Source organism: Anopheles funestus, chromosome 2RL (assembly GCF_943734845.2).
Source record: "Anopheles funestus chromosome 2RL, idAnoFuneDA-416_04, whole genome shotgun sequence".
Taxonomy (NCBI): Eukaryota; Metazoa; Arthropoda; class Insecta; order Diptera; family Culicidae; genus Anopheles; species Anopheles funestus.
This window is the reverse complement of record NC_064598.1, coordinates 36,624,034-36,638,950: the sequence shown is the minus strand read 5'-3', so window position 1 is coordinate 36,638,950 and position 14,917 is coordinate 36,624,034. Positions and strand designations below refer to the sequence as shown.

The 14,917-nt window shown below is 41.9% G+C and overlaps 2 protein-coding genes across 3 annotated transcripts in view; one reads left to right on the top strand and one right to left on the bottom strand.

Annotated features, from left to right (window-relative positions):
• Positions 1-323: 323 nt before the first annotated feature.
• Positions 324-13,735, bottom strand: LOC125760514 (protein O-mannosyl-transferase 2). Of its 2 annotated transcripts, none has more exons than XM_049420706.1 (8): positions 13,171-13,735; positions 12,456-12,732; positions 11,490-12,374; positions 10,918-11,158; positions 10,644-10,792; positions 7,471-7,669; positions 6,506-6,646; positions 324-939 (listed from the first exon to the last, which is right to left on the bottom strand). In XM_049420706.1, the coding sequence occupies exons 1-8, from the start codon at positions 13,293-13,295 to the stop codon at positions 746-748; spliced, it is 2,211 nt and encodes a 736-aa protein (XP_049276663.1). In that variant the 5' UTR covers positions 13,296-13,735; the 3' UTR covers positions 324-745. The 2 variants fall into 2 exon arrangements, with proteins under 2 accessions (XP_049276663.1, XP_049276664.1); XM_049420707.1 differs by lacking the exon at positions 13,171-13,735 and adding an exon at positions 12,823-13,116.
• A 444-nt stretch (positions 13,736-14,179) lies between these two features.
• The window catches only part of LOC125760511 (coiled-coil domain-containing protein lobo), a 160,579-nt gene continuing 159,841 nt past the window's right edge, over positions 14,180-14,917 (top strand). The window contains exon 1 of the mRNA XM_049420703.1: positions 14,180-14,884. Within this exon, the coding sequence (XP_049276660.1) occupies positions 14,348-14,884 (537 nt within the window). The 5' untranslated portion in view covers positions 14,180-14,347. The remainder of the gene's footprint in view (positions 14,885-14,917) is intronic.

Sequence of the window (14,917 nt, the reverse complement as noted above, 5' to 3'; positions counted from 1 at the left end):
CAGCAACAAAAGAGATTCACAAGAATGTAACTTTGAGGTTGAATGCGTCCACTTTCGACCAACGTCACACACAGGAGGGAGAGAGATAGAGAAGGAGAGAGAAGGAGAGAAATCACGCTTCAAATGGGGTCGCAATTTAAAAATCTGATAATGGGCAATGTTTCGGCATAGTTTATTGGGGTATGATCTAGAGTCCGGGTCGAGAAAAGGGCCAACGAAACGGAGGCCCATCTTCTAATATCGAATTATTATCGATTGAAAGGTATACTGTAGTACTGTCAATCGGAATGTTACGAAGGGAAATTGACTAGACAGGATCAGCGTTGATTGGAAATTGTGTGCCATTAAGCGTTTGATTGCAAAATAGGAATAATTAACGGTTTATTGAAGTAATGAGTATTTATGGAAACGATCAACTAAACTCATAAGCTAAAATCTCATTTTAAGGACGTTTGTTATAAACTTTTAGATTGGTAAAAAACTGCTAGTGACTAAAATCTTAAATTTTGTTGTACCAATTGCATAACTGTAGGCGCAAACCTTCTCAAAATTCATACTCTATGGTTCACGAGGCTAATCAACTATGTAAATTCGCACAACAAAACAGTTAAGTTCGTGCAATTAGGTATGCTTGTCGTCGGTTTTAACCAGCCTTAATTCTTGATGAAAATTTCATTTCAACAATACAATTTTGGCTGTGGGCTTGGTAATAACGGCAAATGTTCCACCGTAACGATTTCCCCACTTAAAACTCCCAGCTGCTCATCCACTTGAGCGAGGCCATTGTAGACTTGGGATCGTGGCTAAAGGGACCACTCAAACCGTAAGCGAGCGGCGCAAAGAGTACGAAGCTGTACACCAGCCCGGCCATTGCCGTGCCCAGGCAGGCGTGACGCAACCATCCGGGCAATCGGCCCGTAATGTAATCGAGCATTACACCTGTAAGAGAAAGAGAGGACAATTTTTGTGGTTATTCTTTCGCAAGGCATATAGGAAGGCATTTGAGCAAAAAAAAACTATCGCTTCTAAAACACCATAAAGTTTGCGGTAGGTTACCACCATAGGGTTCCATGTGGTTTGCGTGAACTATTTCCCAATATAAAATATGTTTCCTTTTTTGTGGTCGTACAGGATCGAACATTTTAGATTGACAAATATCACAGAATGTATCACCGTACCGAACAACAGCAAAAAACAACAAAAAAAAACGGAACAAACAAAAACCACGAGACTTTTCCAACCGAAGCGTACCGCTTGTGCGCTTCTCCGAATTCGATAAATCCCGGTCAGTTGCGGTGTGGTTTTTCATCCGACATTTGGTGTTCAAAATTAATGACCACTGAAATACGTACGTGTGCAGAGTAACGGGCTCCCTTTCGCGGGGTGTCGATGAAAGGTTTCAGCTTGCTGTAGTGAGTCACTAACTGACGGGCATGTATAAATTGTGTTGTTACAGTACTGTACTGCAACATTGGAACAGTTTGACGATAGCAAAATTTACAAGTAAATATAATGTGAAAAAATCAATGTAAGCCTAAAGGGTGAAACAATAAGCAATATTAAGCTTTTTAAACATTTTTTTCTAAGGGTTGTTAATATAAAATGTTTCCTTCAGAATCATATAAATTAAGGACATTTATTCAGTTCTACTGAAATTAACACAGAAGAAGGAAATCTGCATTATAAAAGGTAAGTGTGTTGATGGTCAAAAGCTGATGCTGTGAGTGGTGGGATGAACAGTAGGATTTCTATTATGAATTTGTAATGAGTAGCTCATGAGAAATACGATTATTTTAAAAAATGAATCTCAAATAATGTCAATAAATGTCCAAATCGCCTAAAGCTATGCAATTTACATGACAAAATATCATTAAAAATGTCATTGTGTGTCATTAATTAAGCAATACTGTACTAAGCAAACAGATTTGCTAAGAAAGAATTTTTGCAGCTGTAATACTGAAACATTGTTTAACTAACAAAATTACCCAACCATTCAACCGTAAACGCAGCATGCAAGCCATATGCCACATGTCCCCAGAAAAAAAACTGACCAAATTGTTTAATAAACAGATCGATTTCCATCAGGCAATTAATTGTTGCCCCAAAAATCTGGCACTTATTTTCCGCGCTTGTGACCAACCAAGTACAATTTACTCACAGCAGCAGTACACTCGTTGCAAGCCCCCTCACCAACCTGCGTCCATTGCAGTAGAGCCATTTTGGTGTCAGTGTGCTGAAAGGATTGTGTTTTAATTTCTCACCCTTTTCTCACGCGTGGTGTGCGGAAAAATGGCTCAACAATCCGTCGGCGTTGGTTTGCTGCGAGATTGGTTGTGACCGGCAAAGTGACCAACTGTGACACACGGAATGGTACACTCATTCACTGGTCGTTCAAGGGATGTGCACGAATGGCCCGTAGGTGGGCAATGTTTTGCAAATATTGTGGCAATAAAACGCTGTCCATCCAACGTTTGTACGTGTGCCATTTGTGGTGGTGGTGGAAGTGTTGTTTATTGGACGAAATTTTAAGCCCCACCAAACGAAACGCATGAAAAGGCCCCAAAAAATCTGTTCGCCAGTTTGCCTTTAATTTATCGATTTCGTCAACAAAAAGGGTGTCGAGAGATGGGTGTGTGAGGCACGGTGAAAGCTGGTTGCAGGAGTTAATTTGAACACGCAGCCCAAAGCACACGTGGCCAATTAGTGTTTGTGAACATTAGGGAGGATATGTGATTCAGTTGAGGTTCGTTTCATTGAATGACTATGTTTGAATATATATTTTCAATGATTATTAGACCATCATGAATAATGGCATTAAGCTTGTAAAATAAATATACCAAAGAAAAGAAAAATCCAATAACGAAACACCGCCTGCAAAAGTAATAAAATGAGATTTAAAATAATTTACAGCATCACGCAACGAATCGCATTGCATTCTGAGAGGCTTCTCGGACCGGGATTTCTATTTAAAAAAAAGGAACACAAATTAAACGCAATAACAATAGGACACGCAACAACAACAACAAAAGTTATTTTTCATCGCAATAACCTCCATCCTACAGTGTCAGTATCAATCAAAACTTCAAAGAACGCGGAAGGAAAATAACAACAAAAAAAGCGGGTAACAGTTGCACTCCCTTGTAAAAGATGTCACTCGTTGTACAATTGATTTGCTTTCCCGTTTTTTTATGAGATGCGTCCATGATCGCTGGAAACGTTGGATAAAGCAGCGTAACGAAAAAGCATCAAACCTGCCAAGACAGGTCGGTAGAAGCCCTGTAATAAAACGTTCAAGCGTTGGTTGATGCTGGGCCGTTTACGGGACCGAGGAAGATCATGGTTTGGTGGAAGTATATTTTGTTCCAATAAGAGATTTCCTTTTTACTGGTGGCGAAAGCATCGTCCACTGTTCGTGGAGGAAGAGTGTTGATGTCCGAGTCGAGCAAAGGAAAGGAAACCTCCAACGCACTCGAGGTGTACGGCTTCTTCCTAAGGTTCTCCCATACCAACGGGAACAAGCGAACAAACGGAAACGGAAGAAATCATCATTGTCGTCGTCCGAGGCGTCCCAGTTTTCCCTTCCCCCATTCAATCTGTTTTATTACAATCGTTCCATTTCCTTCGACATTTTGCCACAAGTTGCCTTAAACTTGGTCGGGGGGTGTGTGTGTGTATGTTTTTTTTCTCTCTCTCCCAACTTTCCTATTCTTCTCACTTATTCGGCATCTTCATTCGAGTTCAGTTCCGTTTTTCATTCGAATTTAGTTCCCCGTTCAGCAACCGGTCGTGCAAATCGTCCTACCTTCTCCTACGCGTCCTTCTCTCTCCCTATCCCCGCCTCCTAATCGTCCCCAGCGTCTCAACGAACACAAGGTTCCTATTTTTCACCGTCGTTGTTCGATTGTTACGAAATTGGATTTTTCCTGCCTTGACCTTTTGCATGCTCACACTCTCACGAGGGATGCGTTCCGAACCCACCCCGTGAACCATAAGGCTAATGCACGAATGTCCACTACTTGGCCAAATTTCCCCACCATCGGCAACCATCTTGTACGCCATTGTGTGAAGTTGTTCGAGCAAGTAATTTTGGAGTAATTTAACATTTTTCCACTTTTCCACTGGTGTGTGGTAGCGAAGCGAATGAAAGGAAGAGTGGTGTACCTTTTTTTTTTCGTTGGTAAGGACGAATTCACCGATCTGGAGACGTTACATATGTACAAAAGCTACTGACAACGCATACAAATTGAATTTTTGAATGTGCCACTCGAGCTCGTTTCGGTACAAGTTTTTCCTATTCCGGTGAGAAATCATGATGTTAAGGATGGTCAATTCGGGGAAAGTGATTGATTTTTTTTTGTTGCTTTGTGTATGGTCATGCTTTTGCTTATCCGTGTACGTATAGGTGCTTTTTGTACCTACACAAAGTTTATTTCCAAGTTCGACTGCAATTGTTTCGCATCGAACATATCCGTAGCAAAACGTTCTACCGATGAGTGATTTCATAGTGATATTAACAGGCCTACTGTTGAACTAGCCTGGCAAAGTTTATTTAGAAATAATGGAGTTCCGTTAAGCTTTAATTCAAAAACAAAAGGAGTTTCCACTATTGACATTGATATTGATACCCACTATCAGCCTAAATGTAGGCAATCAGCACAACATAATCAGTTTAATAACAATTTTTGTAGCATGTTTTCCATATAAAAATTAGCTTACAATTGTCCAGAGAACTACTTTTGTGGTTCGGAATATGTAAATTAAGCCGAAGTAATCCAACCCCGTTCAAACCGTACTACAACCCCATCATTACAAAAACCCTAAAGCCCAATCGTTACATGCATCAGTGCATCGTTAGTCACACTCATCACTCATCCTAACAAGTTGGGGGGGAGAGAGAGAGGAAATTTTAATTGATTCCACTAACACGCGCTTACACCAATCAAAGTTTTACCGTTGGGAAGAGCTCTGGACGTCTTTTCACAATAAAATTTATTGTCAGCCACAGCTTCCTTCCCTTTCCCACAACCCAATGTGCCAATGGTACCCTGGCATGTGGTTTCCATAATGAGTTTTCTCGCGCACCCGATTATCGGGCACACAATCGGAACCGGTACGGGAGCCACAGAACCAAACCTCCATCCACAAGTTCAGGTGTTGTCGATGCGGGAGCAGGAAAAAAAACGGGTGGCTCGGAAAACTAATTTCGTTATGAAATTGAATTTCTACGCTTCGATGAAGCGGTTGTGTTTGGTTGCAGTCCGTATGGCCAATTGCAGCCGTAACTGGAGGTAAAAATCAAGCCCCGAAGCTGCATCCCGTTCCGATGCCGGTCCGTTCGGTTGGTTGCAAAGCGTTCAGCTGAAGAGCTCATTAAAATCATCTCCTTGTGAAAGGATAATCACTTGTGCCCTACCCTTACCTTTGCGGAGTAGTAACCTATCTATTGCCGTCCCGGGTGCAGAACTGCGTTACCGGACTATCCCTGTTTGGTGGTGCATGAAAATATGAATTTTAAAAATTAATGTGAAAAGGATTGCAAAATGATCGTTCACAGACAAAAAAAAAAACCGTCCCAATCTTTTCGGGCTGTATGCTTTTCGAACTTCCGATTTTGTGCTTTCAATCAATTTAAGTGGATTCGAACAGTTCCATTCACTGTTCGGAATAACATATATGAGGCTCCCGACCACCATCATCACCCCCGCGCTATTGAATGTCAATTGATCCGGTAAGCTTCAGTACTGCTGCTATTTTACATGTATGAAAATAAACCCATCCGATAAGGTTACCACAGATGAGATCCTGGGGTGCGGGCCAAATGCGAAAGTCACTTCGCAAAAAAGCCACTTACAAAGTCCGAAATGGACCAGCCGGAAAACTCGATTCGAGACACGTCCGTCAATCAGGTCGGGGCGTCGGTCGGCAGGGCTAGTGAAATGAGCTGCCTCGTTAAAAACACATCCATCGTCGTTGCGAACAAAGCGAGAACGGAAGGCTCGAGTGAAGCTTTTGAAGCTCCCCCCCCCCCCCCCCCATTTACAGCTGTCCTTAATTTCACGTTCGATGTTCTGTCCCTTTGTGGAATGCTGTTTCCACCTCTCAATTCGACCTCTATGGGATCGTTGTTTGTTTGTTGGTTGTTTTTTTTTAATTCCTTTCCAGTAGTAAGAACCTTCCACTGGAGTGACTGGAAAGTTTGTCAATTAAATTACATTAAATAATCCTTTCAGTCTTCCGTTCGGGTCTCCATCGTCGGACGTGTACCCCTTACAAAAGCCTCGAAAACCTCACCAATTTGTTGGTTCACGTTGTGATGAGGTGATTAGAATATTCATTGGGGTTTCGTTTTTTTTTTTTGTTGTAGGGGGTTCTTATTTTTCCCTGCCATATTTTTCGAGTTACTATTTTTTGGACTAGCGTTACACAAATTATGACGATGACCGGAGGATGATTAATGAATCAGGAAGTGACATTGCGTTGAACCGGGGACACCGGGGATACTTACCGGCGAGCATCGAGTTGAACACCAGTGCGGGGAAATAGTGATGGAAGTAGAGGACGCGTCCCATCGCGTAGAAGGGTAGGTAGTGGATCAACCATCCACCAAACAACCAAAGTGATGCTCTCAGTAGTTGCCATTTGTTAGCTGCAAAAGGGTACAAATAGGAAAAAAGGTTATTTAAAACATTTTAAATGTAGTAAACAGTAGTAAAAATAAGTATTGCGTATCTTATCTTACATGCAAGTATGAAGCGCCTTACATTATGCAATTTGCATAACAAAATCATCACTTTAATTTTTCTTCGTATTTTGCAACAATTCTTTTTCCCTTTTACCATTGTGTCTTCCTATTTAGTGTTAAGTACTATGCATTTCATAATTTAAAAAATTATAATAATAGCTACATTTGTAGCACAGATATGAAAAGTAGTAAACGCGGAACACAACCGTAATTAGTATCATCCAAACTGTGTACACTCGCTTTGTAAGCTGAGAAAGTGTTTGATTAAAACAATGTTACAAAGAGACAAGGATCGCCCTCCTTAATGGTACGGCGATTAGCAACAATTTGAGGTACCGGTGTGACTGTGTCTCTTTGCCGTGTAAATCGACCCCGGTCGAATTCGAGCAGTACTAATTTGTCGCCCTAATTTCTAGCGCCGAAACGTTAACGAAGGCACAAAGATTCTACTTTCGCAAATGACACCGTCCGTCGTTCATCCTGGCTGCTGGCACGCCTACACCGGCTGGGTCACCAATTTACGCTCCGGCAGGATATTATACCTTCTTGCCCACTTTGCCATGCCATGTTGAAAATACGGAGACAATTAAAAGTTACGGCGTAGCATATTTCGCGAAACGCTACACCGTCCCATACACCGTGACGGTACTGCTAAGTTCCGGTCCCGTTACCGGTCTGGTTACTTTCGCCTTGGTTAATAAAACAGCAAGCCGAAATCCGTTACTTACCATCCTCGGTGTGCGGCGATGGATCGCGCGTTGTCGTCCCGGTGGTCACCGGACCGGGTGCCGAATTGCGTTGATATCTGATAATCTCCACGCCGAAGATGATTAAAAAGAGTGCTAAAAATACCAAATTGCTCCACCAGATGATTGGGTTGCCCAATAAATAAACGCGATGGTCGGGGTCACCGGAGAAGAACTGACCCTGTGTCGAAGAGAATGGAGAAAAAGAAATGAAACGTAGAACAAAAGCAAAAAAAAAGAAGAAACTCATCCTATGCTATGTTGTAAAACATTCGGTAGCAACTTTTGAACTAAACCCACGAAGGCTACAGCAGGGTGGAGGAAAGGAGAGTTTGAATTTATTTCAAGTGGAAAGATAAAGCCACGCCATGGCCTGCCGAACGTCGAAAAATGCGTGAGCGAATAGAACCAAAAACAAGGGAACGCGCTTCTTTCGTGCATGCTTTTAGTCATTACGTCGCGAAGTTTCGGGTGGGCGGTGGACGGTGTGATGTGTCGTAAAAATTAAAAAACCAAAAAAAAAAACTGGAAAAGCACAAGCGTGAATGAAAAAAAAGAACAAAAAAACAGATAGAAATTTGTAAGGCTGACGGTTTTTACTGGTGATAAAGTTTCGGCCTTTAAACGGCATTCAATGGGGCGACAAATTGTGTCCCCGGGATGAAGTTCGCGGCTACAGCAGCAGCTGACGGTATTGGTGATAAGCATGGGAAAGTATGGTCGTGGTCAAGCCACAACGCAGGATCATGTTTTACGCGTAGAAGTTAGCAAACTTTTAACTGAGGGGATGGGGGTGTGTACTGTTGAAGCGATGTGAGATTTGACATTTTTTCCACTTTTTTGTTAAAAATGATAGAATGTGTGAAATTGTTTTTAACATAGATTTGAAATAGATTTCAAAATTTAAAGCATTGAATATTGATGTAATTTCCATTGCTTAGGTTTACTCTTTTAAATCAAAGACAAGTAGAGTGTTTAAGACGTTTAAATATATCTCAGGTGTAAAGTTTATAAAGGAATTAATCAATTTAAATCGCTTTTGTGGAAATCGTGACTCCAAAACAGCTTAACAACAAAACTTTGTCATTACAATTGCATAACGTAAGGCGTTTTCTTTAACCAAATTGAATACTTCGTGTTGAATTTGGTTCATATGCCACACCAAACCAAAGGATATTACTGAACTATTTTGCACATTCTGACTGAACACAACTTACTTACATATATTCACTAATGGTTCTAATAATATTTATCTGTCCGCAGCACAAGGGAAGAAATGTCGCAGCAATTAAAATTGAAAGGATATCTTCCTCTATCAACGCGTTCGAAGGAAGATACAGGGTTTCTCAGGCCAGCTCAACACCGTAACACCAATTTTCAACAACGTAAAATGTGTATCCGAAAATGTATATAGAATTGGAATCCGATAACTCTTTTCAACATGGTAAAACTAGGTCTCTAATCCGTAAAATCATTACTCAACACTGGGAAATACATGCTTGACGAACACGTCGCTGACGGAATGTTTATGCTGCCTATTTCGATACTATCAACATCCGTTACATTTCATTGGATATAATCAAATGAATATCATATTGTTTATAGATTATATCTTAAACAATTAATTCCCATACACTATAACAATAATAAACATAAAAATACTGAATTCCTCTTAACATTATATGCAACAAATGTAGGTAAATATGGGCTAAAAAACAAATTATTTTCTTAATTTTGCTTCACACGAACTAAAAGAACTGAAAGGATGAAATATAAATAAACAAATAAAATAAACAAATTCATAAATATTTTGTTTTTCAAATGAAAATTAGCTTCGATTGTAAAGCTTACGTTTAAATTTTCAAATGCTTGAACATCGATTACAATGGAGCATCGAAATACGTAGACTAAACAGGCTGCATGACAGATCTGCCGAATACGCATTTCCCAGTGTTGAGTAATGATTTTACGGATTCGAGACCTAGTTTTACCATGTTGAAAAGAGTTACCGGGTTAGAATTCGATATACATTTTCGGATACACATTTTACGTTGTTGAAAAGTGCTGTTAAGGTGTTGAGCTGGCCTGAGAAACCCTGTAATATTCTGCTAACATTGCTCATACCAAGCACCATACCCCTTTGTACCGATTGCAGTGGGATGCTTAATTCTCCACTAAACATTCCCTTTGAGACACCACCATATCTACCCTCTTACGTACACCGCATTAAGATCCATGCGAGCAGCTCAGACTCCATCTTCTTGGGTGTTCCTTTTAGCAAGGATTAAGAAGATGGCAGCATCGCATGTACGTTTCGTCCCTCCACACACACGCAAGGGAACAACTTCAGCGCTCAAGAACTCTTAATTACTTCTCATGCGTCCGTGTGGCCTCGACCTTTCCGACCAGGTGGTGCTGTGGTAACGTCTTAATTGCTCAATGACGTGCTCAAATGGAGCATGGCAAGGGTTAGCACAGTCGCACACGCACACAACAGCGGGCACACATCGAAACGCACCAAAATCTTAACTTCCGATAAATAGAAGGCAAGTGTCAAGTGTGGGACAAGGGACAGATGACAAGTTGGGGGGAGGGTGGTTATTTGACTCGTTAGGACAACTCGATTATGAAGGTGCGATTGTTGTTACCACTTTAATGAGGAAAGCTCCCGAAGCAAAGTCCAAGTTCTAGAAGGTACGAAGGGACATCTTGTCCCAACAAACTTCTAATTATTCTTTCAAACAACTGAGCCAAGCTATTTGAGGGTGGCTAGAGTCTTGAAGGTTCTGGTATTGACGCGTGGTTGTGATTGGTTAATCATAAATTTCATTTACGGTCTATAATGACCTCCGCTTTCGGAAAGAAGTCGCATTAATCGGGTTTTTTTCCGATAATGTTACCGGGCAACGATAAAAAAGTTATTCACTTTTTGAACGGTGGTACTAGAAAGATTGAATGCAACGAAAATTGAATGGTAATGACGCAACAGAAAACATGCTGTCGCATCACCGAAAAGACACGGCGCTGAATGCATTCGAACCTTCCTTCCCTTCATTATTGCATTAGTTCGAGCTACATCATCATTAGGATGACTTTAAAATCGATTCGGTTCGAAACGTCACAAGGGACCGTCACAAAGACTAATATTTACTCACCCGATAGTTGATGGGCCATTGCCACGGTCGGCTGGTAACTTCACCATCTTTCGGCTTCAGACCGGCATTACCCTGCAGCATAACGGCGTGGGACTCGAAGAAGCGACTAATGAAGCCCGGTGCGTAAACCTGAAAGTTAACGCTCGGCACTGTGAAGGCAACGGAAGAGATAAACGAAGGGAAGAAATAAAAGAAGTCAATAAAATTTCCTCGTCGCAGTACGGGAAATGAGCCGTGAGGCGAGAGCGAACGAAAGGCGTCCGGCTTTAGTTACATTTATCAAACTGATTGTCCTCCACGTTCCATTGGGCGGCTTTGTCGCGAATGTTGGGATTGCAGGTGACTTCCTGCTGTTCGAAACCCCACTTGGGCAGCTGTTTGCTGGTAGTCGTCAGGACGCACCGTTCGATGTAGTGGTACAAAGTTAGACGGCTCGTAACGGTTTCCACCACCTGGCCTGGTTTACCACCGATAATCTGCACCACCCACACGTCGTTCGTGTCACCTTGACCGTCCTGCAGGCGAAACAAGGTTTAAATGTAATTACTGTAACGTTATGTACGTTAAAAAAAATCTAACATTAAAACTTAATTTAAATAAATAAAATATGTCCAAATATCATTGAACTAACCCACTGTGGAATGTGGACTAGAGAAATGTCATTTTCTTTTTCGTGACATTAGCGCCATCTATACTGCTTTTGTTCGTACTATGAGCTTTCATCATATCAAAAGCTTTGCATTCTTTTCCTCTTCCTGTTAAAAATACTTTCGAACGGAATTTAATTATATTAGCATTATTAACAGCTAAAAGAAGAGGAAATTTCTTTTTAAAAAATCTACTCACCTCTCCATAACAGGTGACTTGCAGATGCTTCTTCGTTACCGGACCTTGTTCACGGTGCGAATGTAAATTCCGTTTCGTTTGTGCATGCTCCAATCGCACCAAATCACCATGCTTGATTAGCGTTACATTATCCACCGTTTGTTTGTCATACGGCTTAATTAGCCACTTGTTGTTATCATCCTTGTGGCTGTACGTAGTGACCTGTTGCTGGCGTGCTCCGTAACCTTTCGGGTAAAGATGATTGTGCGAGTGCAGATATCCTCCACCCGTTTTATGGTTCTTCAGCGTTACCACAGCTCCATAAGCAACCTGTCGGGGCATCGACACATTGTACAGGGAGTTACCGATCAGATTAGACTGGAAGCCGGAGCTATAAAATCCATCACCACTTCCACTACGGTTCAGCACCATCAGGTGAATGTAGAAGAAACTGGTATACAGAATGACGGGCAGTACGATCAACGTTAGTGCACGAGCAATCAACTGACGGACGGTGTGCGAGATGGGCAGCGTTAGGTCACCGAGTACATCCCACAGATCGCTGGCCGTATGTAGTCCAACCAGCAGCACCACAAACAGCCCCACAAACTTCACACTAATCGTACACGCCAGCATGGATCCGGTGAATGCTAACCAACTCCACCAGGATGGGGAGAAACTGTTCGCTTCCCTGGTCAATCGTGAGACGCGTGCCATACCCATGACGGAAGCGGTCATAAAGAAGATCAGTGGTGGATCGAGCAGAATGTACCGATTCAGGATCAGCATACCGATGTCGAACAGGATATAGGCGGCCGCAAACGTGGACGCCGTCAGCGAACCCGTCATGTCCCAGACGGTGTGGAATGACATCGGAACAATTGCAGCACCAAGTGCGGTACAGAACTACATGTGAAGAAAGATAGTATTCTTATTTAAAGGGGATTGATTTCCAACAAGATTAAATCATCCAAGATCAATACTTACGATTCGCATTCCTTCGTAATGTGTTCCATTGTATTTATCGCCCGGTTTGTCAAAGGGGTACGTACCATCGTACCCGGTCAGATAACCGGAAAGACCGATCAGCATTTTGCCGAGTGGTGGATGGACATCGAAGAAGAACGTCCGGTTAATGTACCAGCTTCCCATTTTACCGAAATGTGTCTCATCCCAGCAGACGTGGTCTGGAACGGTTACCTTGTAAAACCGAGTGCCAGCCGTCAACAATAGAATTGCTCCAAACAGAAGCCACCACGAATTTCTGCAAAGTATTAAAAACGGTTTGAATTAGATTTTTATAATCGAAATTGGTCGTTTTGATAGTTTAAGGTCATTCCATTACAATGATCACCAAAATGGTATTTGCTTGAAGAGATCTTCTCTAAATACATAAAGCTCGTGATATTTTGACTCCACCCGAAACAAGAAAAAACCGGTCTTTTTTGAAGCATTCATCATGGCCTGCTAACCTTCACGCGGAAACTAAGCGGCAGCGCTCATCAGCGGGCCTACTGTGTTCCATCATTTGCAATAAGCGCAACGAAACCATCTTTTACCGCAACGCTTGCGCAACAGCAAAAGATGCCACCTAATCCATTCCCCCCAAAAACCACGCACGTTGAGCCAAAGGGCGACGTGTCTTTTGTCGCAAATCATTCAAAGAAGAAAAAAAAGAAGAAACAAGAACCAGTTCACTTACTTCACTTCACGTTTGTCACCCAGCTCATCTGCCTGAACCTTCTGCTTAATTGGTTTCGTCTCCACATTTTGTTCTGCTGCCTGCTTCGAACCGGATCTTTCTTTCGCATTTGTCACCGACGCCATAATGCACTTTCCAAACTGTTCCGCTTCTGTTGCGAATCACTCGTTGCGTTTGCGATCCGATGCAAATGAAAGAACAAACAACGACACACCTTTCCGTGCGAAAACACCCAAAAATTACATTCGTTAGTTCGCCCCCTTTTTGCGTAGGGAAAGCTTCCCACAATCAAAACAAACAACTTGACAGCTCTTGGGCAGCGATCTTAACACACCGCACACGGGAAAGCTTCGAACGCGTGTGATCCGTTTGGGGGATGGAAACAAAAATGAAAGTCCCGCGATGCAAACCCCCTCTCATGTTGCGTGTTGTTCGTGGCGCACAGTGGTTGTTCCTCTGGAAGTTTTGTCGTTTTTTAATTATGTTATGTATGTAATAATATCGTATTTTTATTTCGTTTGTTTACAATAACAATTAACTTTAAAGGAAAAAAAGAGAACAAAAAAAAAGCTAAATAAATTTTTTAAGGTTCGTTTCTTAAATTTCTGTTCATACATGGAGCATTGAAGTCACCGATGCTTATGTTCCGAATTGGCGCGAAGCATGCGCAGTGAGTGGATTGTTTTGGAATTTTTAAAACATTTTATTTAAGGGGGAGTTATTCAGTGCATCAAATGAGATACGGTGCCGGTTTTTTAAATACTTATTTAACTTTTGGTGTGATCTTCCTAAAACTGGTGATATATTGAAGTAAAAAAGTTCTTTATTATTTTAAAACTAAAAATTATAGTTTTTAGTACATTTTGCTTAAATTTATTTATTATTTAAGTTAAATATAATTATTGTTGTTATTATATTATTTATTACTTTTTTTTAGTTAGGTATTACTTTATATAATAGCACTCCTCCAGAAAGAACTGTTATTTGAAACCCATTGCGAAGTTTTGTTCGTGCAATAGTAAGCCGTAGTCATAGCATTGAGCTGGTTGCTATAGAAACATGCACCTAGGTCAAGTTGTTGAATGTTCGTTGTCAACGTAGAATTTTCTATGCTTTGGAACACACAGTTTTGCTCAGTTTCATTCCATTCTTCGTCCGGTACACTTCACGTAACGAAATGGCCTCCCGGGAGAGTACCATATCGGCGAACGTCGCAGATATTCTCATTAAAAAGTTGCGTGATAAGCGAGCACAGGCGCGGGAACTTCGTATACCACCTCCAACACCAACGAAACAACCATCCGTACGTTACTCACCGGAGCTGAGCGTGGAGCTGCAGCCCGGTAATGAAACGCTAGATGCAATGAAACGTAAGCTCGGTGTCATCGATACTTGCTTCCCTGCCTATCGACCACCGGCAGCAGACGAGGAGGAAACGGTCGAGTATCCGGAAACGTATCGTACCCTGTCGTCGAAGGAGAAGCTGGTGTTACTGTTTGCGGAGAACTTCCGGCGCCAGTATCGGGAGAAGTTTCCCAACCGTCAACCGTTAGTGTTGGCACCGCCGAACGAGTGTGATGTGCAGAAGTTCGTGTGCACAACGCTCCGGCCGTCCGTTTTGTTGTTTCCGGATTTGATCGGATCCTGGCAGGAGATAGCGGCTTTCGTAGCGGACTATATCGTGTATGAACCGCTCGTGGATCAGACAAACATGGTAAGCGATTCAAGATTTTCTTTCATGCTCAGG

Coding starts and splice junctions, on each gene's coding strand:
- LOC125760514 (XM_049420706.1), bottom strand. CDS start 13,295: ATGGCGTCGGTGACAAATGCGAAAGAAAGATCCGGTTCGAAGCAGGCA. Junction 11,159..11,489: donor AAGTCACCTGTTATGGAGAG/GTGAGTAGATTT, acceptor TTTCGCCTGCAG/GACGGTCAAGGTGACACGAA. Junction 10,793..10,917: donor GGACAATCAGTTTGATAAAT/GTAACTAAAGCC, acceptor TTGCCTTCACAG/TGCCGAGCGTTAACTTTCAG.